General features: G+C 33.5%; 2 protein-coding genes across 9 annotated transcripts in view; both read right to left on the bottom strand.

Annotated features, from left to right (window-relative positions):
* The window catches only part of LOC135961080 (guanine nucleotide exchange factor DBS), a 272,808-nt gene that overhangs the window by 37,665 nt on the left and 208,887 nt on the right, over window positions 1-26,256 (bottom strand). The window contains exon 1 of one of the 8 annotated variants that reach the window (XM_065512555.1): window positions 10,837-13,253. The exons of the other annotated variants lie outside the window; for them this stretch is intronic. Coding sequence (XP_065368627.1) covers window positions 10,837-13,212 — 2,376 coding nt within the window. The 5' untranslated portion in view covers window positions 13,213-13,253. Of the gene's footprint in view, window positions 1-10,836; window positions 13,254-26,256 lie in introns of those variants that run through there. 8 annotated transcript variants of the gene reach the window in all.
* On the bottom strand, window positions 13,274-13,793 carry LOC135959739 (uncharacterized). Its single transcript, XM_065510767.1, has 2 exons — window positions 13,358-13,793; window positions 13,274-13,280 (listed from the first exon to the last, which is right to left on the bottom strand). The coding sequence occupies exons 1-2, from the start codon at window positions 13,735-13,737 to the stop codon at window positions 13,274-13,276; spliced, it is 387 nt and encodes a 128-aa protein (XP_065366839.1). The 5' UTR covers window positions 13,738-13,793.

The raw sequence follows: 26,256 nt of genomic DNA, 5'->3' as shown, positions 1-26,256 counted from the left end.
ACCCGTGCCGCTCGTCGCTCAAAGTTCGAAAAAATCCAATTTTTTTTTCCGTTAATCCCCATATAATAAAAGATTAAATTTGAACAAAACGCTCTTTATGTTTGAAAATTGAGTTCCAAAATACATTTGAACAAAAAAAAATGTTATTTCCGAGACACATTATGTAAAAACCCGTAAAATTCATAGAATACTCCCAAACTGGCTCCTACTGGTACCAGGTCACGTTTTTGGGGCTAAAGGCTGTTGTAACTCGATTTGACTTGAAATAACAACAATTATGTATATAACATACATTTTGAAGAACAATATTAGCTTTCTTTTGATATATTAAACGTGTTTCTATTCTTTACCGTTCTGGAGTTATGGCTCTGTATGTCAGCTTTTTGGCAAAAAATTTGGATTTTTTTGAACTTTGAGCGACTTCGTATATAAATAAATTTAAATTTCGGTTCATCGTTTTGTTACGGTCACTCTATTGATAGTCATCTAAAGAGAAATATCACAGATAGCCCAATAAATTATTGCTTGTAAACAAACCTTCCTCCGACAACAGAAGTGGAGATTTTGAGACGGAAGACAAAGATCGCCCAGGCCAACAAACAAAAGTTTGAAGACCAAGAATTTGAAGCAATACTCCATGAAGATGGTTGTAAAACTCAACAAGAGCTTGAAAAATCATTGGGAGTTATTCTAGCAGCAGTATTCATCCAAAAGAAGGGAAATCAACTTGAAGCCGAGAGGCCGTGTAAGACGATTTTGCATGTTGCATGTACGGAATACAACTGATTCGTATGGCCGAAAAACGCCCAGACAAGAAACCGTAATATTCCATCATGACAACACTAGGCCACTTGTTGCAATACCTGCTAAAAATATTTAGAGTGACGTGGTTGGGAAGTTTTGCTTCACCCGCTTTACAGTCCAGAACATGCTCCGTTCGACTACTATTTGTATCGATCGATGCAGAACGCTCTCTCTGGGATACGTTTAATTTTAGAACAGAGTAACCGATATTGGCTTGATTTGTTCTTGGCCTCAAAAATTATGTGTTGGGAGCTCTTTTAATAATGCTTTCTATTTATTGGCTTTAGAAACATCCACCCCTATTGGATTGCTATCGTGATATTCCCATGAATTTTTCATTCACAATAGTTGATTTTGTTCGTAACAGCTGTTTATTGTTTACAAAATTCTATCGACAAATTTCGCAATATGGGGAATTTTTCATGTGAACAAAGTTCATGAACGCAAAATGGGAAAAGGGAAAATATTTCATGTGAAATATTGATTCGCGATAGGGGTGATCATGTGGACCATTCCTTCTACCTTAACCAAGTTACCTATCAACGAACAAATTCTCCCGATACTGTTTAATAACATTGGAATCAGTTTGACGGCAGACATTTGATTGTTTGGCCAACTTTTTGTAGGACCAAGTTGGGTTTTGTTGAAAATATTTAATAATTTTAGTGCGCACTTTTTTCACGTCACTCATTTTAATCAGATTAACAACAAATGAACATAATTGACATTGAACATAATAACTGACATACCTTCAAAGGTAAATTGATCCAAAAAAAAAAGAAATCAAATAAAACTTGGGTTAAAAGTTTTAAGGAAAAACGTGTGTTAAGGTTTTTTCGATTTCACTCCTTAGGTCGACATATACAAACTGACATTTTAAGTTCTTAAAGTAATTATTGAAATGCTTAATAGTGCATTTACACCGAGGCAAAATCTAGTGGATTTTAATTGAAATCTTGTTCAAAATCTATATCGTTTACACCGCTGTTTTCTGACATTTAGCAAGATTTCATTTAATAACAAAAACAGCTGACTAACAAACCCGCAGTAAATAAGTAAATTTTTAGTATTATAATTTATAAATTTAACTTTTATTCATATTTGCATCCATTGAAAATATTTATCAAACGCTAAAATTGTTCCGCACTTTTTATATTATTTTTTTTATTTGTATCTGTCAAATTTTACTTGTACAGTGCTGTATTTTTTAGTCCGTTATGAAGAAATTCACGGTTGCATCACTTGGTACTGAGTAGATTTCCCCAAAATCTAGTCACGAAGTAGATTTCATTTTGTATGGGAAATCTCGTCAAAATAACTAGATTTGGCTCGAAATCTCATATGTACTAGATTTCGCTTCGGTGTAAATGCACTATAACATTAAAACTTCTAAGGATATTTAATGACAATAATATTGGTTGAAATTTGTTCTGATTTGAAAAATTTTTCAATTCAGAATTAGTCGAATTCTTAAATCTTTTAATAAAAGTATATCAATTATTGAATTTTGACCGATTATTTGAAAAATTCTACTAAATATTGGCTTAATTTTGTATTAAAAATTTCCCGGAAATTCTTGGGAATGATTTTTCTTAATATTTCCCGGGAATGGAAAGTCTTACTTTTTAAATAAATTATCTTGTAATAACAAATCAGCTTCCGTATAGATTAAAAGATAAGTGAGAGGAATATTTTTAGATTTGGATAATCACAAAAGAAACGTGCACCAGCTTTGTAGCAGACATCTTTGAAATACCAAAACAAAAAGTAAAAGTATAAAACTAAAGTATTTTTATTTTTAGTTGAAACAATAAAAACCTGCACAAAAAGAGGAAGCAATTTTCGGGCTTTTTTAACAATTTTTTTATTTATTATTTTTTTTTTTTGCAACACTGTGAAGAGTATTAATTAGAGCTACAGCATGATCGAGTGAGTGAGTGCATAGCAAATTATTTTATTTGTTTATGTTGCCTGCAGTATGCAGTGTGAATAAAAAGTGTTACTTATTATTTTGTAGATCAGGTCTCTTTTTCTATAAAAATAATAAATTTCCGCATGATTTCCTGTATGCTTTAAATCAACTTTGATATAGTAACATAGATTTTGACAGCAGCGTTGGATAACAATAAGACAGACACGTGGTTTTTTAAATTAAAGCACAAAATACGTGAACATTTAATGATTGAAATTTTGAAAAACCTTGGCCCCCACCTCTCAAACGGGCTGTACACAATTATCTAACGTCTTTAAAAACATGTCAAAATTCCTTTTTAATATTTGTTTTAATTAACTGTAATTTGCAGTCTTCACTCAACTTAGGCGGTTGGATTTTGAATCGTATAAAAAACCTGAAAATTATCCATAACAAAGTAATAAATCCAAATGATTTTTGCATTTCAATTTAAACTCGATTAAAAATGTTGATTTTTTTTTGCAACCAAATTATCTAAGGTATTGTTTTAATGGCTACTTTATATTTTTTCCACTGCTTTGCATTAAAATTTGGGACTCCTGATGAATATAAATTTTGGTAAAATATGTTTATTGAATTTTGTTTTGATTTCGTTTTATTACTTTTTTATGAAAAAATAAAAGTGGGAAACAATTTCATAACTGATTTATATCATTATTAACATCATCATGATCGTGTTGACAACAATGTTCATGGTAAGATCACGACTTTTGCAGGTAGAGCAGTTGATGCTTGCATTCATTATAACATATTTGCCAGTATGTTCCTCCTATTTAAGGCACAATTTTTAAATTTTACAGCCATCGAAAAATTGGATGAGCCCATCCATCTACTCAATCACCTTATTACGTTATCGTTGTTCATTGGGTTTGTAAGCCAAAACTCTCCAAGTGCTAAAATATGTTGACAGTTTATTTAGGTTTTGAGATTATTCCGTGTTATAAGTTTATGTCATCATCTTCATCATTTCTGTTTATTTAACTCTAAATAATATTTAAATATTTTTACAGTAGTAGCTGATTATTATAATGTCTTCTTTTTTCACTCTATTGCTAATATTTTGTTTGTATATCTTGTTTTAACTGTTGATTTTTTATGACACTTTTTTTTTGTTGCAAATCTTTCACAATTGACTTTTACAGTAACAGTCATAGTTAAATAATTGTGATTATTAAAATTCGTGAGAAAAAAAAAACAATATTTACTTTTTAATTTGTTTGTCTTCCTTAATGTAGTGGAAATATTTGCAGTGATTTTTTTTTAATGATTTTTATTTTATTGGTCATGTACTTGAAACAGATAGTGGTCAACAAGTCTGTACTGTTTCTTTAAATAGATAATAAGTATGTGACAACTGTTTCTCCATATAGAGAACAAGCCTGAGTCAACTGTTTCTCCATATAGAGAACAAGCCTGATACAACTGTTTCTCTATATAGAGAACAAGTCTGGGACAACCTGTTCTCTATATAGAGAACAAGTCTGGGACAACCTGTTCTCTATATAGAGAACAAGTCTGGGACAACTTGTTCTCTATATAGAGAAAAAGTCTGGGACAACTGTTTCTCTATATAGAGAAAAAGTCTGGGACAACTGTTTCTCTATATAGAGAAAAAGTCTGGGACAACTGTTTCTCTATATAGAGAAAAAGTCTGGGACAACTGTTTCTCTATATAGAGAAAAAGTCTGGGACAACTGTTTCTCTATATAGAGAAAAAGTCTGGGACAACTGTTTCTCTATATAGAGAAAAAGTCTGGGACAACTGTTTCTCTATATAGAGAAAAAGTCTGGGACAACTGTTTCTCTATATAGAGAAAAAGTCTGGGACAACTGTTTCTCTATATAGAGAAAAAGTCTGGGACAACTGTTTCTCTATATAGAGAAAAAGTCTGGGACAACTGTTTCTCTATATAGAGAAAAAGTCTGGGACAATTGTTTCTCTATATAGAGAAAAAGTCTGGGACAACTTGTTGTCTATATAGAGAAAAAGTCTGGGACAACTTGTTGTCTATATAGAGAAAAAGTCTGGGACAACTGTTTCTCTATATAGAGAAAAAGTCTGGGACAACTGTTTCTCTATATACAGAAAAAGTCTGGGACAACTGTTTCTCTATATAGAGAAAAAGTCTGGGACAACTGTTTCTCTATATAGAGAAAAAGTCTGGGACAACTGTTTCTCTATATAGAGAAAAAGTCTGGGACAACTGTTTCTCTATATAGAGAAAAAGTCTGGGACAACTGTTTCTCTATATAGAGAAAAAGTCTGGGACAACTGTTTCTCTATATAGAGAAAAAGTCTGGGACAACTGTTTCTCTATATAGAGAAAAAGTCTGGGACAACTGTTTCTCTATATAGAGAAAAAGTCTGGGACAACTGTTTCTCTATATAGAGAAAAAGTCTGGGACAACTGTTTCTCTATATAGAGAAAAAGTCTGGGACAACTGTTTCTCTATATAGAGAAAAAGTCTGGGACAACTGTTTCTCTATATAGAGAAAAAGTCTGCGACAACTGTTTCTCTATATAGAGAAAAAGTCTGCGACAACTGTTTCTCTATATAGAGAAAAAGTCTGCGACAACTGTTTCTCTATATAGAGAAAAAGTCTGCGACAACTGTTTCTCTATATAGAGAAAAAGTCTGCGACAACTGTTTCTCTATATAGAGAAAAAGTCTGCGACAACTGTTTCTCTATATAGAGAAAAAGTCTGCGACAACTGTTTCTCTATATAGAGAAAAAGTCTGCGACAACTGTTTCTCTATATAGAGAAAAAGTCTGCGACAACTGTTTCTCTATATAGAGAAAAAGTCTGGGACAACTGGTTCTCTATATAGAGAAAAAGTCTGTGACAACTGTTTCTCTATATAGAGAAAAAGTCTGTGACAACTGTTTCTCTATATAGAGAAAAAGTCTGTGACAACTGTTTCTCTATATAGAGAAAAAGTCTGTGACAACTGTTTCTCTATATAGAGAAAAAGTCTGTGACAACTGTTTCTCTATATAGAGAAAAAGTCTGTGACAACTGTTTCTCTATATAGAGAAAAAGTCTGTGACAACTGTTTCTCTATATAGAGAAAAAGTCTGTGACAACTGTTTCTCTATATAGAGAAAAAGTCTGTGACAACTGTTTCTCTATATAGAGAAAAAGTCTGTGACAACTGTTTCTCTATATAGAGAAAAAGTCTGTGAAAACTGTTTCTCTATATAGAGAAAATGTCTGTGACAACTGTTTCTCTATATAGAGACAATGTCTGTGACAACTGTTCCTCTATATAGAGAAAATGTCTGTGACAACTGTTTTTCTCTTTATAAAGTATAAGCTTGTGACAACTTCTCATTATAGATTACCCGTTTGTGAAAACTTTTTCTCTATAAATAGAACAATATTGTGACAACTTTTTCTCTCTATAGACAAGAATTTTATAAACAATTTTGTTACTATATTTATAGAAAAAACTTTTAAAATCACATACAAAATTTAAAACTTTCACAAGTTTACAAAATGAAAGGTTTTTTCTTCAAGGTGCTTACATTAATGAAATATTAAACATTCGTAGACAAATTAACAATCATATTAAATTTGAGGAATTTATCTACAAAAAAACGTCAAACTAAATTAAAAATCATTGATTTAATGTCTCATTTATGTGTTGACTAGTTTTCAATTATGATGTCTTTACGAATCAATTCGTAATTTGCATAAATTTGTCATATTTATAAGAGTTTAAGCAACAATTTACAAGTAAGAATGTTAATTGGCTAGAGATCAAGTTATATTTAACTAAACAAATATGAATAATAAAATATTCAGTGTGATGAAAGGTTGTTTAGATGTTAATTTGAATAGTAACGGAATTCTAGATGATAAAAAAAGAGAGAAAAATAAAAACCATGACTTAAAAAATCATTGACCGGCCACAATTTATGGATTTATGTTTGTTTCTTCTTTTTGTCTCTTTTCGAAGCGAAATAATAAGCGTATAGTTTTGGTTTTGCTTAACTGGAAGTTATGGAATGTGTGGCGAAGAAACAGAAACAACAAGCCACCACAAAGAAACAATTGTGTAAATTACATGGCACTTAAAAATTAGCGCATTGCTCTGATACTCACATTTGTACGATTTGTACGTACCAATAACGGCCGACTACTCAAACCGTTGTTGTCAGTCAAATAAAAACATCTAGAGATTTTGAACGGAAGTTATTAAAAAAAAAAAAAATTGTGGTCATATGTAATAATTAATATGTGCCAATTGTTTGCTGGCAAAATGGGAGGAGAAAAAGAGTAAGAAAAACATTTTAAATATCGATTAAGTTAAATTGATGCAATTTTATAAAATCTTGTTATTGGATGGGGTAAAAAGTTGATAGACATTAAATGTCAAAAAATTTAAACTATCAAAATGCTTGATGTCAAATTTGTGTAACTATACAAATTATCGTCTTCACCCGACACCCTTATCAACCTCACGCCTTACACTCATCAAAATGTGACATCAAGCGTGATAAAAAATTAAAATTTTTTGATTTTTCATCAAGCGAGACAGCTACTGTAAAAACTAAACATTTTGGAGGAATAATTTAATAGCAAAAGAGTTTAAGAAATTCTCAAAAATTACTAACCTGGAGGTTATTAATAATCTAAAATTATACGTATACAATTTGCTAAAGAACATTTAAATTGATCGAGATAGAAATGGAATACTATTCTTTTTTCGGATGAATCGATTTTAGAGGTAGTGATGGGAGAACATTTGCAAGACGGCCGATGGGAAAGAGGCTGGACCCCAAGTACACAAATAAGACAGTCAAGTATGGAGGCGTTAATATTATGGTATGGAACTGTTCGGGACAAGGTCCAATTCATATCATAAAAGATATTGGGTGTATGACTTAAAAATGCGGGATTAACAAAAGAACGCGGTTTTTGTTTTTAATAACTTATATGTCATTTTGAAGGTTACATGTCTGTCATTTATTCTCATATAGTTATTGAACATTATCGTGTAAACAACAACATTTTTTTTGGTTCGAAAAAGTCGAATTTTGTGCCAACAAAGCGTCATATGCGGGAAGTTTTGCTTTACTTCTTTAATTTGAAAATAAAGTGCCGCTGAAGCACACCGAGCTCACCAAAGCTTATGGTGAATGTGTTCCTTCGGTTTCAACGTGCGAGATGTGGTTTGTGCGTTTCAGAAGTGGTGATTTTTATACGGAAAATCACCAATTAGGCTGGCGCCCAGCCAAACAAAATCATTAGGAGCTACTCCAAAAGCAGGGAAATTGAGTACCATACGAATTGAAGCCGAGAGACCGTGAAAGTCAATTTTGCATGTCCGAAATGATGCTTGAATGCCATAAAAGAAAATAATTTTTGCACCGAATCATTACGTGCGAGCTATCAAAATCATTGGGAGCTACTCAAGCAGCAATTTCAAAACGTTTGCGAGCAGCAGAATTCATCCAACAGCAGTGAAATTGCTTACCATATGAATTGAAGCCGTGAGACCTGGAAAGACGATTTTGCATGTCCGAAATTATGCTTGAACGCCATAAAAGAAAATCATTTTTGCATCTAATCATTACGTGCGATGAAAATTGGATCCATTGCAATAACCCGAAGCCTAAGAGATTTTATGTGAAGTCCGGCCAACCAGCCGAAACGTTACCAAAGCTAAATATCCATGGATCAATGATCTGTATTTGGTGGAAGCAAAATGGTTCTATCTATTATGAGCTGCTGAAATCTGACCAGACTATCACAGGCAACCTGTACCGAGCGCAACTGATTGATGTGAGCATTGACCGAAAAACGCCCAGAATAAGCGAGCGTTCGATACAGAATGCTCTCTAGGATTCGCTTCACTTTGGAAGAGAGTATCCCATATTGGCTTGATTTCAAAAAGATGAGCTATTGGTCTTAAAAGATAAGCAGTTTTTTTAGCTCGGAATCCATATGTTGCCACGTAGATGGGAAAAGGAATGAGTCATAAGCAGTGAGATCGAAAAAACCTTAACACACGTTTTTCATTAAAACCTTTAACCAAAGTATTATTTGATTTTTTTTGATCAAGTTCCCTTTGAAAAGTATGTTAGTTATTATGTTTAATGTCAATTACGTTCATTTGTTGTTAATCGGATTAAAATGTGTGACGAGACAAAAGTCCGTACTAAAATTATTAAATATTTTCAACAAAACCCAACTTGGTCCTACAAAAAGTTGGCCAAACAATCAAAGATCTGTCGTCAAACTGATTCCAATGTTAATAAACAGTATCGGGAGAATTTGCCCGTTGATAGAAAATCTGGTTCAGGTAGAAGGAATGGTCCAAATGATGCTTCTAAAGCCAATAAATAGAAATCATTTTCAAAAGTGTGTTGGGACATCCGGTAGAAAAACAGTCAGGTTAGCTCAGTACTCGGATGAAGGTTTAAAAACATACAAAGCTCAAAAAGTTCCTGACAGGAACTCCGCTAAAAATTTAGAGGCCAAAGACAGAGCACGGAAATTGAAGTCAAATTTTATGACAAAATATATCTAATGGATGACGAAACGAATGTTCTTGAAAATTTTTCGCAGCTTCTGGGTCAATATTTTTATGTTGCTGATGCTCGAGGGAATGTTGTAGAAAAGTTTAGGATCCAAAAACAGAAAAATTTCCGAAAAAGTTCTTGGTATGGCAAACAATGAGGCAAAAGAAGTCAAACATTTGTTACAAGGGGCTCTATAAATACCGAAATTCACATCAAGGAATGTTTACAAAAGAGGATGCATCCATTCCTAAGACTTCTTAATGGGTCCACTTATTTTTCGCCTGATTTGTCATCCTGTCACTATGGTAAGCAAGGTCTTGAGTGGTACAAGAACAATAATGTGGTATTTATACCACGAGAGGCAAATCCTCCAAACTGCCTGGAGCTAAGGCCTGTGGAGAGATATTGGGCTCTTGTTAAAAGAGAATTGAAGAGCACAAAAAGGTGTCCAAAAGTGTGGTAGATTTTAAATGGAGATGGACTTCCTGTTCGAACAAAGTGACTAAAGCTCTATGGAATGGTTTCCGTAAAAGATTCGTAAATTCATCACTATTGATTAGAACTATAAAAATAATATTTTTTGTAAGCTGTAATAATAATTTCAATTAATAAAAAAATCAAATGTTAAGATTTTTTCGATCTCACTCCTTATTTGTTTCAATGGATGCAGAATGCTTTCTCTGGGATACTCCTCACTTTTGAACAGAGTATTCAATATTAGCTTGATAGGTTCATGGCTTCAAAATATGAGCCTTTGTTTTGGTTCGGAATCCATATGTTGCCAGAAAGATGGCTAAAGGTCATAGCTAAAATGGCCAATATTTTGAATAAATATTTTAGCATTATAATTGCATGTATTGTATTAAACCAATGATCAAAATAATGAGAACATGGAATATGGATTATAATAACATGATATAATCTTTCTTCCTCCGTAGTATTTTGACCTGCTATTGGTTGTTAGTTATTGTTTCTTATAATTCGTTGACATTCGTTTTGTTTACAGCTTGATAATCAATACTTTTCCTCCTCTGGTGTATATGAGTGCCGACCACTGATTTAGTTATCTACAAATCATTGCAACTTTAATGAAAACTACCTTTTCCCCTAACTAATAGTACATTTCGTACATATACTAATCCTCATCTTCCGTGAGTACGAGTCTTAATAAATAAATCCAGACAAAAAAGTTTAGCAACAATAAAAACAAAACAAAAATTAAGCTTGATTAACTAGGGTTTTTTGAAATCTTCTTCGAAGACATGATAACGACGACAACAACAAGTGAAACGGAAACTAAGTCAACTCCTCTTCTGTTTGGTTTTTTTGTTTGTCTTTCTTTATTTTACAAATATTTGCAGCAATTGATGTTTGTTGTTTGTCTGGCTGGCTGGCTGGGTGAGTGGGCTTCCGCTTCAATAGAGTAGATAATTATACGATAAAACTAACATTTTTTTAGTTTTATAGATTTTCTATACCATCTAAAATTATAAGGTTTTATTTGTTTTTGTATTGTGGACTCACTCACCTTTCTTAACAATTGATTACGTATTAAAATCTCCTCCGCACTACTATTGCGTACATTTGCACGCTTCGTTTGTTGCTGTGAAGGATGTTGGCTTTGATAGCTTAGATTTCTCATTTGTAACTGGCTTGTATGATGCTTTTGATAGGTTTGAGTAATTTCCTTAATTTTATTCTCTTTGTCACCGCCTCCACTAACCCTATTTGTACTGTCACTTTCCACTCTGCGTCCAATTTCACTACCCCCTGTCAGTGATTCCACGATTTTGTTGTTTTCTCCCTCGTAATAAGAACAATTGTCATCATCACACGATGATACACTACAACAGCAAGGTGGTAAATTATTCTCCTCCTGAGCATCAATCGATATATAAGAATTATTCCAGAAAACTCCATTGCTGCCATTGCAACATGCTGGCGTGGTAGCCAGAGCCAAAGGTGAAATAATTGTACTGGGATTGGTGGAACATGTCACACAACTGCTAATATCGCTAATAGCATCTGTGGACGACAAAGGAGAGCCGGCACTTAGTCTCTGATGTTCATGGCTAAGAGCCGAACAAGGTCTGTTAAAGAACATACCCGCCGAATTGGTTAGTTGACAGCAACATTCTCTTTCGGACTCGCACAGCGACTGATTGTCGGCATTCGAACTGCCACAACCCGAAGAGGAAACTGAAGAAGCCGAGGAGGTGGTTAAGCAGCTGGAAGAGTTTGTAGAGTTCTGTGTGCACACCGAAGTTTGTGAGACAAACGAGTTGGCTGAGGCACAGGAAGATCTACACAAGTCGTTGGTTAGCTGAGAGCTTCTTACAAAGATTTTCACCGCATTATCATTACAATTGATGGGTTTTCTTAAGGGTTTCTCGGTAATCATTAGCGAGTCACATTCCATGTAGTCATCTTGGTTTTCAGCACCCTCCTCCCTCACCCAGTCGTCGTCTATTTTTATATTAGTGGTTGAGGATGTTTTAACGGGACTTTGTAAATTGTTTTGAATTTTCAATCTCTGCTCATTTTCTATGTTGCACTGTTTGGTGACGGCCTTAACCAGGGAAGCTGTATTATTTAAAGCCTCATGGGTGGTAGCCTTGGTAAGATTCTTCTTTGAAAAGTTGCTTACATCATTAGGATCGGCGGTATTATAGTGTGTATTAAATGTGCTTTGCACTATTTTCACTTGTGACGTTGAGTTCTTAGAGGGCAGGTTTTGATCTTTTGTGTCTGATTTGCTGGTTTCATCAAACTCTTTACCAGTTTTAAATTTTCCATAGGCATAGTTTTCAAAGTGTTCGGATTTATTGAATGCCTTTTTAGTGGGTGGTTTAACATCCGAACACTTATCGATGTTTTTTAGCTGGGACATTCTTTTCTTGTCCTCTTTAAAGTCATGCGAGGAAGAGACACCCGAATCAGAGTTGCTCTCCAAAGACAAACGTTTCAATTTGTTGCAGTCATCTTCATAAGGTTTGCGTTTATTTTCATGATCCGCTATGGACATGGGACAATTGTCAAAGTTACAGTTTTTATAACCACATGTCGATTTGCCTTCCGTATAAGCTTCTTCGGAACGTTTTGGATCAGATTCATTTAGTTGATTTATAATGAGTAGAGGCTGACGTTTTTTACGTATATGCACTCTTTCCACTTTGGTTTTTTGATAATTTCCCACTGAGATTCTTGTGTTCCTTAGCAGCTGTTGATCTATGCCCAACGAATGACGTTCTGGCACGGGAGGTCTGTCTGCTTCCAAGTCACTAAGTTGTTCTATGGATTTAGACTTTTGTAATCTTTCGTTTCTCTTGGGGCGCTCGTTTTCAGTTTTTTGCATATTGCTTAGCATTAATGCACGTGAATTGAGTTTCTCCGGTATGGGTTTGGGTATACGTGATACCGATCTACGATCCTTGGACTCACTGCGTCGATATTGTACTGTTTCCTGGCTTATTAGCGAACAGCTATCGGAACAAGAGGAATTGGTGCGTGAACCTTCCTGCGAGCACTCCGAACACTCTGTACAGTCGGTTTTCATGCTTACCGAACTCCTGATTTTCGTTTGATCTTTTATGGGCGCGGTCGGTGGTTTAAGTCTGCGATTGGGCTCTTTGTGAGGCACTGGTGCCGGTCGATTGGGTTGAGGCGGAAAGTTCTTGATTTGTTTCTGAGCCTCAAACATTTGATTGATTTTAGCTACCGCTTCTTTAGGATTCACATTACTATCGGCTGTTCGTTCTATGGCGGGTTCACGTGCCGGCAACTTGGCTGGTTCTCTTTCGGGTTTACTGTGCTCACATTCGGTACGCTGTATACGAGCTATGCGATCAGCTCGAGACTTTATGCCAGCCCTGGCCATATCTCGGCGTATGTCACAAGTAGACATTTTATTGCGATAATTCCAGCTATTGGACTTGACACCATCCCCCGACAAAGTACAATCCGATTCAGTGGCTGTTTCATATGAAGTGGGACAATAGGAAGAAGAACATTCCGGTTTTTCCTCGCTTGCAGTGGCTTGTTTAATAAACTTAGGCGGTGAATTGGTTGTCCTTTTGGAGTTTTGCAAAAATTGCCAAGACTCTACGGTAGGCGGAGGTGGTGGTAAAGGTTTATTGGGCGCCTCTAGACGATTTACCGTAACCCGGGCTATATTTTTGCGATTTACAGGGGGTAGGGCATGTGACAAGGGTGTTAGAGGATGGGGTGAACATTTCTTAAATTCCATAAAATTGTAATTGGGTACTGAACCCGTTTTGGTCATAAATGCTTCTTTGCACTGATGCACATAGTTGACCTTGAGCAATTCCATTTGCGGCACTTCGGCACTAGACATGCGTGAATCCAGTGTACTATCCATGCCGACACTGGTCAAGGTTTCACTAGAGGGTTTTCGTTGTATGCGATGCATGGTGGGGCGTTATGTTTGCGATTTCTCTATATGATACTGAGGGGAGTAGAGGACATTTTTATTGCAATTGGTAAGAAGCCCATTAGTTTAGGGTTTGTTCTTAGTGGGGTTTTCTAAAATCAAGTTGGTTTTTATTGTTTATTTTTGTTTCGTTAATAGTGTACTTTTTCTGGCTTTTAAAACTGTTTTAATCGGTTGTTTTAAACTCGTTTTGTTTTGAAATCCTTCGTTAAATTTTTGGGATTTTGTATAATTTCGTTGAAAAACAGTTTTTTCCTTTAATTAATTTTGTGTTTAATTAACACTGGGAACAGATTTTTAAATTTTTTTTCTTCGATTTGAGAATTTGATTTTTTTTTTAGATTTTCGTTCGGTATTTCCGTGTTTTCTTTTAGTTTTTTTCGTTAAGTTTTAATATAAATATGACGAACTTTTGTTAGTTTCATACGGTTTTATTTGAATTTTATTTTATAAATTTTGTGTTTCGTTAAGTATAGATTTCGTTGAGGATTTAGTATAAATTTCACAAACTTTTAGTTGAATTTAACAATTTTTGTAGCAAATTGTGTTATTTTAATTGTAGTTTTGGGTGAATTTTTAACAAAATGTTTAAATTGAAAATAGTGCCTTTAAAGACAATTTTGTTAACTGTTAGAGTTTGTGTTTGAACAGTCCTTTATAATTCTCATTTAGTTTATATGAGAAATTCTTTAATGTTTGACCGATTTGAGCACTTTTATAATTTCCAGACAGTTCTTAAAACATTGTTTAAATTTCTTAGAGAATTTTACAATTGTTTTTTTTAACAATTTCTTTTAAAATTTATTTATTTTTGATTTAAAATTCTTATGTTTGTAATTTCTTTATTTTTCTTTTGCAATAATCCTCAAATTTCTTAAACAATTTTCACAATTTTTGTTATACATTTCTTTTAAATATAATTTCCATGTATTTTACATTTGTTTGAAATCCACATTTGCTTTTGAAATCACTACTTTTTTGTTTGTATTAATATTTCTTTAAACAAAATATACAGAGATTAACCTTGGTTGGCTTTATTATATTGTAATTTTGTATATTTATTAAACAAATTTCGTACTTTCATTTATAACACTTTGTTTAATATCAAAACAAAAAATTTCAAACATCTTTTTTCTTTCAACTTTTCAATGCATTTGTAGGGCTTTTTGTATTATTTTTTCCATATAAAATTAACACTATACAATAAATAAATAGAGATGTGGATTTAAAGTGTATAATTTAACATAATTATATAAAAATAAACGGTCCACTATTTCATTTTGAGTTTGTTTGACACTTTATTCTCTATTAGTTTTGACAGACTTTCAAACCAAGTTACAACTTGTTTTGTTTTAGAGCTCATTTGAAAACCGTACGCGATCGTTTTAGAAAAATGTTTTATCCGTTTGCATGATGTTTTACCGTCAAAAGTTCGTCTTACACTAAAATGGTTTAAGCCACAAATTTTGTTAAACATAGTCGTACACAAAACATTGTCTCGATCAGCCAACTGCAACAGGTTTGATCAAACACATAGTAGTAACAGACTAGTATGACATGCAAACATATTTTTAATTTTCAAATATAATTCTAGTTTGACCACATTTTCTCAAGTTTGCTTGATGCTGTTTAAAATAGTAAATAAACTGCAACTTGCAACAAATTTTAAAAAAAAGTTTAATGACCATTTCTGGGATTTTCAATGTTTCCATCCACCTATTAGTTGTTTTATTATTTCTTTTATATGGCTGTGGCTTAGATAAGCTAAATGATGCTTAATACTCGTACAACATTCTTTGTTTCTCAGGGTTTAGAATTTCGAAAGAAATTCAAATTAAATAATCATTATTTTTGTGTCTGCAGACTTACAATAATATTGATTGTATTCAATTTATTTTATATCATAAATCAATTGGTAAGAAATCTTTTTGTTTTGTTCGTGTTTCTGTAGTTCATTGCATTCTTCTTCCTAAAATGATAAATGTTTTAAAGTGTTTAAAAAGAAGAAACAGAAAAAAACGCTTGGAAACGTGTTGGTATGCCCCACAATTTTAAATATGGTTGCTCGTAAGTACTTCTTTCCTTACTTATGTATGTTGTTTTGTTTAACATGTTACATTTACGTTTTTCTTGATATGATCTTTTTCTTTTTGTTATTTTCTGATTTAGATTTTTACTTGATTTTTTAACGATTGTAACAAGATCATAAAAATGTTGTAAGTTATGTAAAGTAAATACCATTTTAAGCATTGAAACGTTTATGGTTATAAACCAAGTAGAGAAAATACTTTTAAAATTAATCACAATATAAATCTATTCCGAATAATCTATTAATCAAATATATTCTTTAATGGGTCGATTATGGAAGGCAACCGAACTTCATTTCAGTTCTAGTTGCCAACTTGGCAACAGCAAATTATAGCTGCCAGTTGCCTCTGTAATACCCTTTCGGAAACAGACAACGGAACTTTAGTTCGGTTGCCAGCCATAACAAATATTTATCATAACAATTAATGACGTTTGTTGTCAACATAAAGTTGTCTAAGCAAAAGCATTAACAATTTTATCATAACGAAGCAATAATACTAATCAATGGAGACTATACCTAATAATTTTTTATTTTGACAACCATTTTGACGTTTATCATGATAAAAAATTATCATGTATAGACAGGGGGTAATAGACCCATAAGTTTAATTTACATTTTATTATAACGAAAATGATAAATGGGCAATTGATAACTTTAAATCAAGGTTGGCTAACGTGACCGTTGATAGAAATTTCAAAAATTTTTACGACGATAGTTTTTTTTAACATATTGTTACGTTTTAACCTTTTCAAAACGTTGGTTTATTTCCTTTAAATAAACCGGATACTTTGATTGCAAATAAAAGCCGTTTAGTAGTTTGAAAATTGTAACAACTCTTTATTTATTCAAATGTACAACAACAGAATAGTCACTCAATGTTTTTTATACACGTTTATAAATTCGCAGAAATACAGACACAATTTATAACGAATTCACTTTAAAAATACAACACACTTTAAGACACTCAGTTGATGTTTATTCGAAAAGCGTCTCTGATAAACTCACTAACGACTGCAACCTCTGCCACTATTTATAACACTGCATTACCATCTAGAAAGCTCTATTACTACAATGTTCTTTAACTGAATATTCGAATTCGAATATACGGTCGCAGCAAACAGCGTTGCCAACTTACGATCAATGGTCAACTGCAAACTTTTATTCAATGTCAATAATGCCCACAGATATGTTAAAGTTTTGGCACTGCTATTTGAAAGCATTCTGCTACTTTTAAATCAGCCATTAAAATCGTTACATTTGAATTCAAGTACAATTTCGTAACAATATTTTTGGGAAATGAAAGAGACTGAAGCCCAATATTATGATAAGGGACTTCTTTCAAGGCAAGGTATGAGTCCAATTTATATCATAAAATATACTATGAATGGCATGCTCCTAGTTTGGAGATTCCAGCATGACAGTGACCCCAAACACAACTCTAATGTTGTAACAGCTTGGTCATAATCCCACGAGGTACTTGTTTTGAAGTAGCCAGACTAATCGCTAGATCTCAATCCCATAGAAAATTTATAACACGATCATTTCAGATAACACGAAGAATCAGATGCGGTTGTAATGGAATGGCAAAATATTTCAAAGGAGAAGATGGATTTCCTAGTTGGTTCAAGGCATCACTGTGAATCAGTAATAACAAATCCAGGGTTAACCCACAAAATGCTGAGTCATTAAAAGGGTCAGACAATTTTTGTAATTAAACTAAAGTTTCGACAGTTTCGTCAATACTATTGGGACTTAAAAATGCCGGATGTTTTCAATTTTTTAGCTTTTATTTGAAAACATTTGTACAATTCAAAGTATTGACCACTGTTAGCTATGACTTTTTCCCATTTTTCTGGCAAAAGAACTGCTCATCGTCTGAGGCCAAGAACGAATCAAACCAATATCGGATATTCTGTTCCAAAGTGAAGCGTATCCCAGTGAAAGCGTTCTCTGTAGTAGTCCGAGGGGCAAGGTCTGGACTATAAAGCAGGTGAGGCAAAACTTCCCAACCACTTCATTCTAAATCCGTGTTAACAGGTATTGATTGCAACATGTGGCCGAGCGTTGTCATTATGAAATATTACGGTTTCATATCTGGCCTCATATTCTGAGCGTTTTTTCGCCAATGCTCGCTTCAAAGGAATCGGTTGCATTCGGTACAGGTTGCCTATATAGATTAGACCCTTTTTCTCCCACCAAATACAGATAATTACCTTAGCGCTATGGATATTTGGCTTTGGTGTCGATAAGGCTGGTTGATCGGGCTGGCTTCGGACATACAAAATCGTCTTTCAATGTCTCTCGGCTTCAGTTCGTATGATACCCAATTTCCCTGCTTTTGGATGAATCCTGCTGCTCGAAAACGTTTTGAAATAGCTGTTTGAATAGCTCCCAATGATTTTCAAGCTCAACAATAGTCATGTGGTAATGCCTCCAATTCTTGGTCTTCAAACTTTTTTGGCTGGCTTGGGCAATCTATGTCTTCAGTGTCAAAATCACCACTTCTGAACCGCACAAACCATCTCTCTTACGTTGAAACCGATGGAACACTTTCACCAAATTGCTACGAATAGATTCCATATACGACACTTTAATGTGATCTTATCTTCCAAAATTTTACATCGTGAACAGGGTTTAGTTCTTAACGATTTCTTCGAGTACTGAGTAGATCTTCAAGTTCTATCCGTGGAATTGAAAATATTTCATAATAATTATTAAAAACATTCCTGACGATACACAGAGGGAAATAAATATGTAACTTCTAAACGGTAAGTCCGATTTGAAGGAAATTTCACATGCACGAAGAGGAAGTGTTCTCGAGTTTAAGTTTTGAACTTGGACCTCATGGGCCGACCTGGGGCGCGACCAAGGGTAGGACACCTCGAGTATGTTACATTTTTAAAACGGTCGAATTTCTTCGTTTGTGTTCCGATTATTTATTTTACATACGTCATAGCTAACATTTATCTTCGCATTTGAAAATTAAATTTTCAAAATTTTTACCCACCTTACTCCAGTTTTTTGATAACAGCGGATCCAAATATTTTCCGATTTTCTCCAATTTTAAAATAATGACAAAGTCCAAAGTTATATGCATTCGAATTTAAAAAATTTAAAAAATGCGATTTTTCGCTAATTTTTTGTGAAAAAAGTACTTTTTTTCTTTTTAAATTATCGCAAAAAATTTCTAAGAGGATGTATAAGGAATTTATACTTTTTGAAAAGCTAACATTTCATCAAATATTTTAAAAGAAAAAAATTGAAAATTGTTGATACCGAAGGGATCAGGTCCAGTCAAAAAACGTCTATTTTTTATGTAAAATTCAACTTTAGGTCAAAAATTCTCAAATCGCATAGTCGATATCAAAATATAGTAACCGATTGTAGATGGCCCAATTTGTTTTTAATAATTTTGTAAAGGGTTCCTCCGATAACCCCAACCCTGGTATGGATATAGCCAAAAAACCAAAAATTACCATTTTTGGGATTTTTCCACACTTTTTTGGGAATTGCGGGATTGCTGATAATAAATTTCAAAACTTGTTTTTATTTTTCCATTTTAAATAGAAAATTCTGCTTAAGTGTGAAATTTCACTAAAAACTATTCATAAATAAAAATTTAATTTCAATTTGAAAAATTTGTATGTTGTATTTTTTGTCATATTTTTCAAAAAAGTTCAAAACTTTTACTTCCATTGGATTGAGAGCATCGTAGACCAATTTTAGTTCTTCAAGTGCTCTTCCATACGACTATGAAGACATTGCTGACGGGAGTTCGTGGCATTTAGGTATTTCGCGAAATGTATTGGATATCTTCCAATTGTCGATTTCTACTTAAAAATTTTCTAAAATAACTCGATACAGTATTTAAATTGTCGGGTTAATGGTACCCGATTTAGATCAAATTTTCAATATATTATATCTTTTTAAATACATTCTTCATTTATAACACTTATTAAACTGTTATTATATACATATGTTACACGTTCTTGTTTAACTACCAAAGTGGTTTATAAAGTCAATGTCAAAATTAAGGAGTGAGATCGAAAAATTCTTAACACACGTTTTTCATTACATTTTTTAACCCAAGTATTATTTGAATTTTTTTTTGATCAAGTTACCTTTGAAAAACATGTCAGTTATTATGTGTAATGTCAATTATATTAATTTTTTTGTTAATCTGATTAAAATGAGTGACCAGAAAAAAGTGCGTACTGAAATTATTAAATATTTTCAACAAAACCCAACTTGGTCTTACAAAAAGTTGGCCAAGCATACAAAGGTCTGCCGTCAAACTGTTTCCAATGTTATTAAACAGTACCGGGAGAACTTGTCAGTTGATAGAAAACCTGGTTCAGGTAGAAGGAATGGTCCACATGATGTTTCTAAAGCCAAAAAAATAGAACGCATTTTCAAAAGAGCTCCCAACACATCCGGTAGGAAAGCAGCCCGGTTAGCTCAGTGCTCGGACTATTTGGTACGAAAAGTTAAAGCTAATGCAGGTTTAAAAACATACAAGGCTCAAAAAGTTCCTGACAGGAACGCTACTAAAAATTTAGAGGCCAAAAACAGAGCACGGAAATTGAAGTCAAGTTTTATAAAAAAAATATTCTTGCTGCATAATGGATGACGAAACGTATGTTCTGGCAGATTTTTCGCAACTTCCAGGTCAAAAATTTTATGTTGCTGATGCTCGAGGGAATGTTGAAGAAAAGTTTAGGACCCAAAAGCAGACAAAATTTCCCAGAAAGTTCTTGGTATGGCAAGCAATATGCAGTTGCGGCAAAAGAAGCCACTCATTTGTTACAACGGGCTCTATAAATACCGAAATTTACATCAAGGAATGTTTACAAAAAAGGCTGCTTCCATTCATAAGACTTCATAATGTGTCCACTTATTTTTGGCCTGACTTGGCATCCTGTCACTATGGCAAACAAGCCCTTGAGTGGTACAAGAACAATAATGTGGTATTTGTACCAAGAGAGGCAAATCCTCCAAACTGCCCGGAGCTAAGGCCAGTGGAGAGATATTGGGCTCTTGTTAAAAGAGAATTGAAGAGTACAAAAAAGGTGTCCAAAAGTGTGGTAGATTTTAAACGGAGATGGACTACATGTTCGAGCAAAGTGACAGAAAGCACTATAAAAACGTTAATGGAAGGGTTTCCGAAAAAGGTTCAAAATTTCATCACTAGTGATTAAAACTATAAAAATAATTTTTTTTGTAAATTGTAATAATAATTTCAATCAAATAAAAAAAAAATTAAAGCTGTAAGTTTAGTGGTTTCTTTTTTATAAACATATATGTATGTTAAGAATTTTTCGATCTCACTCCTTAACCATAAATTTAGATAAATAATCTTTAATGGTATTTTAAAAAACTAATAAATTTTGAACATCTTTATAGAATACAATACAATACAAGTATTGTATTGTTTTAATGGTAAAATAGTTAACTTCATTAAGATAAAAAATTCAAATAAAAATACAAAACTGACCATAAAATTTAAACAATATAAAACAAAATTAAATCTGTTCTTTAATTCTTCAAACTTACCCCCAATCTATAGTGGCATAATAACTTTTGATGAGCTTTACATACCTGCAAATATATAAAAAAAAACAACAAGAATTTAATAAAAATTTTATAGATTTAAAGTGTTTTAAATAACGACTATAAAATGTAGTTAAAATTACAATATTATCAGTAAGTAACTTAAATCTAAAGCCTTCAGATAAATAAATTATTTTTCAAATACTTAAATACGCAGCTCTTACGATGACCTCAAAAATCTTTAAAAAACAAAATATTAACCAAAAAATTCAAATAGGAAGTTTTATGATGAACCAGATGATCATGACGAGATAAATAAATCTGTTCAATAAACATGAACTACGAGTATTTGAAATGACCATGACTGTTAGTAATATTAGAGACGATTGCAGTTAACTGCAATTTACATATGAATAGAATTGTTTACTGCAGCTTAAAACCCACTGATAAACTTGTACAAAATTTCAATTCAAATATATCACTCACATATTAGAAGGGAATTAGAGACTTGTTTAGATTGTTTGTAAACATAAAATAACCGCTATTTTGGTATTTTCGAATTTAATCTTTTGTATTTCATTCCAAATGCAAGCATATGGATCTAAGGTAATAATGAAGTTGGACTTGTTTGATGAAGAAAATATGATTAAAGATGGAAAGAAAATTGAAGTAGTTTTTTTTTTAAATAAAAAAAATAAGCAAGATAGTTTTAGAAGTTTCTAATTACAATAATGCAAAGAAATAAATTCAAAGCATCGCACTTGTTTTAGTATTCGCCCAATTAGAGTTCCCACGCGATTTTTTCGCTGCCAAGTTCCTCTTAGTTCTAAACTCTTCTGTAGTTGACATTGCCTGATCCTGATCTGTCTTGTTTAAAGTTCCTTTTGCAAATGACCAATATTTTTCTAGAGGCAAAATTTGCGGACATTAGTTGTTTTCTTTTGGTACAAACTCGATTCCGTATATCCTGAGGATTTATGATGTTGTCATCGTTGGAGTCAAATCTCTTTCCGTCGAGGCATTTCTTTAGGTTTGGAAACAAGAAATAGTCACTCAGGGCTTCGCCTAATTCATGGATTTTTGCCATGGGAACTTCACATGTGTGAAGTTCCCAAACACCCTGGTGTTAGTGTTGATTGAGAGCAAACGCCGCAGCCAGTTTTCGAAAAGATTTCTCATACCCAAGTGATCATTCAACATTGAAACCATTGAGCCATGTAATTGACCTCAACTGGACGTTCCAGAACGTTCGGTTGTTTACATTTGAAGTTGATGGTGCAGAATTCCCATAGTTTTTTCCCCAAAAATATAATGCGTAATGAGCAGACGAAATTCACTTTTTTCCAATTTCTCCTCAAGTCAGGAGGTAGTCTGCTATCAATGCCAGTCAAACACAAACTAAATGACGCAGCTCGTTCATATTTTCACAGGAGTCAAATGACAGATGCCTGTTAACAGGACCAGTGTTGCCCTTTCAGGTAGATCAAGAGAAAATCCTTAAGAAAATTCCACAATAAAAAGTCTAACGGGGTCAAATCGCACGATCTCTTTGGCCAGTTGACATCAGCTCCACTTGAGATGACCATGCCCCCAAATCGCTCTTGCAGAATAGGTAATGTGACATGAGCTGTGTGGCATGCAGCGCTGTCCATATCATCTAATTCAGGCCAAATGAGGTTGGTAATCACTGACCTATAGCGTTCGGTGTTGACGGAACCGATGACGCCGCCATCCAAAAATCCAAAGCAAGCCGTGAGTTTTTCGGATGCATTGAACGCTATTCGACAATTTTGTTTGTTAATGTACCCATAATCCTGAAATGGGTCTCATCGCTGCAGTTGCTTTTTTGATGAAAACGTTGTTCGAGCAACCCCCAATTAAACAATTTTATCATTCACAAGTGCTGTTGAATGTTGGTGATTTGCAAAGCTAACTAAATATATGACAGTCAATTCGACAGATGTAGCTTCACCGGTATGGACGTTATCAACTGTCAAAGTTCGGATGTTCCTATTGGAAGACCCTTTACAAAACTACGATTTAGGCTAATTTAAGACTATGCTGAACTACGCTTGAAACAAATACGCCACTAGGTAAAGACTTACACAGAGAAAAAAGATTCGTGATAGCAACCGAATTTGTTGCCAATCGAATGATTATACCTTAGTGACCGAATTTTACAGTTGTGGCTACAAAATTTTAGAAAGGGTAACAAAAGCTTGGTGGCTTCAACCGAAATTCTGCTTTATCAACAGACTTTCTGTTGTTGGGACCAAAAAATTCAATGTGTGCAACCGGATCATTCGATTGGCAACAAATTCAGTTGTTTTCTCGTTGTCATAATGGAATAATATGGTTTGGTTTCTGGGTGTTTTTCGGCCAATGCTCGCTTTAAAGGAATCAGCTGCGTGCTGTACAGGTTCCCTGTGATGGTCTGGCCAGATTTCAGCAGCTCATAATTTATAGATCCCTTTTGCTTCCACCAAATACAGAGAATTACCTTAGCGCCATGGATATTTGGCATTGATGTCCATTCAGCTTCATTCATCATCGCAAGTAATGATCCATTTTTCATCTCAAGTAATAATTTGGTGTAAAAATTATTTTCTTTTATAACGTTCAAGTAGCATTCCGGACATGTACAATCGTTTTTCAAGGTCTCTTGGCTTCAATTCGTATGATACCCAATTTCCATGCTATTGGATGAAGCCTGCTACTCGCAACGTTTTGAAAGAACTGCTTGAGTAGCTCCCAACTGATTTTACAAGCTCTTGTTGAGTTTGACAACAATCTTCATGGAATAATGCCTCCAATTCTTGGTCTTCAAACTTTTTTGTCTGGCCTGGGTGATCTTTGTCTTCCGTGTAAAAATCACCACTCTCAAATATGCTATAGCAAATTAAAGAAGTAAAGCAAAACTTCCCGCATTTGACGCTTTGTTGGTACAAAATTCGACATATTCGAAGCAAAAAAAACGTTGTTGTTTACACTACAATATTCAATAACTAAGTGAGAATAAATGACAGATATGTATTCCACATTTTTAAGTCAAACAAACAATTTGAGACTATGTATATTAAGATGAAAGCTAATTTGAGATTCAACTTATTGTACGATTTAATACAATCTGACTATATTAAAAATTGAAGCTAATTTGAGTCTATATTGAAGCTACAATTAAAACTATCTATATATATAAAAGAGTAATGTTGCTGTGCGATGAGGAATCAGTCAGTCAGTACTGATTCCTCATCGCACAGCCCAAACGGCTGAAGCTAGAATCACGAAATTTTAACTGTGGGTTCCTCCCTCCCCAAAACGATCCGATAAGAAGGGATTTTTGGAAATACGAACGTTTAGGGGGTAAAAAGGGTAAAAACGGGTAAATTCGGTAACCTTATATCTTCAAAACTAATAAAGATACAAAAAAACTTAAAATTGCATGTTACTCCATTTAAAAAATAAGCTGACAGGTGTTTCGTACTTTTTGTAAATTCGAAACTTTTAGGGGAGAAAACGGGTAAAAACTGTATTTTGGTACTTTTTTTGCACCCTATGTATCTTTTAAAGCAATAAACATAGAAACAAATTTTAAATCGTATTCTTTAACTATCAAAAAATAAAAAAATATAAGTTTGGTACTTTTTGGAAATTCGAACCCTTAAGGGATACAAATTGTGTTTATTTTTGGTACTTTTTCATAAAATATGTTTTTCTATAATCTGACATAGACATACGAATATTTTATTATGATCTCCCACCACGATACAGAAATTTATTTGAATAAAATTTTACCAAAGCAATGGAGATAAAAAAGGTACCAAAAAGGGGATAAAATCGGGAAAATACATTTTATTTGAAATTATTAAGCCAATTTTGATAATTTTTTTAACGTTGGTTCCTGGATTCATACGAAAATTAACTAACAGGGTGTTATTTGGAACCCGAGTGCCAAGGTATATATTGGGCCAAATCCGGGTAAAAAGTTTGGTACTTTTTTTAAAACATATTTTTTCTTGGGCACATTAACACAGATTTTAATATTTTGGCAAAATGGAATATTTTTAAAGTTCGAACTTGAGGGGTGTTCAAGGAAGAAAAGGGAAATTGGTACTTTTCTCCTAATGGTATATTTTTAATATTTTAAATTATTTCACTTATCGACATTAAAGTTAGCTGATATGTATCTGAGTGAAGTTTGTGTTAGGCATAGGGTGCAATATTTAGGTACCAACATGTAAGAGCTGAACTATAGGTACATTTTTATACCCTTCAGCTTCGTGAGAAGGGTATATATAAGTTTGTTATTCCGTTTGTAATTTCTACATTTTTCATTTCCGACCCTATAAAGTATATATATTCTGGATCCTTATAGATAGCGGAGTCGATTAAGCCATGTCCGTCTGTCTGTCTGTCTGTCCGTCTGTCTGTCTGTCTGTCTGTCTGTCTGTCTGTTGAAATCAATTTTCTGAAGGCCCCAGATATCTCCGGGATCCAAATCTTCAACAATTCTGTCAGACATACTTTCGAGAATTTTGCTATTTAAAATCAGCAAAATCCGTCCATAAATAACGGAGATATGAGCAAAAATCCGAGACAACCTCTGAAAATTTCATCAAAAAACACAATGTATTGCATGCTTTGACAAAAAAACAACAAAACGTATGTTTGGATGTGCAAGTTTTGTGTATTTTGTTTTTTTTTTGTGTTTTGCTTCTTTTGGCGTTGTTGTTGTTTTTTATACAACTAAACGTTTGTTTGGTTGTGTGTTGGTTTTTTTTACAAAAAAGCAACAAATCGTATGTTTGGATGTGCATGCGTTGCGTATTTTGTTTTTCTTTTGTGTTTTGTTTCTTTTG

This window comes from Calliphora vicina, chromosome 5 (genome assembly GCF_958450345.1).
Source record: "Calliphora vicina chromosome 5, idCalVici1.1, whole genome shotgun sequence".
In the NCBI taxonomy this organism is placed as follows: Eukaryota; Metazoa; Arthropoda; class Insecta; order Diptera; family Calliphoridae; genus Calliphora; species Calliphora vicina.
Note: the sequence above shows the minus strand (reverse complement) of the source record. Positions and strands in the feature narration are given on the sequence as shown.

Excerpts from the sequence above, each read along its gene's own strand:
- LOC135959739 (XM_065510767.1), bottom strand. The coding sequence starts at position 13,737 with ATGCATCGCATACAACGAAAACCCTCTAGTGAAACCTTGACCAGTGTC.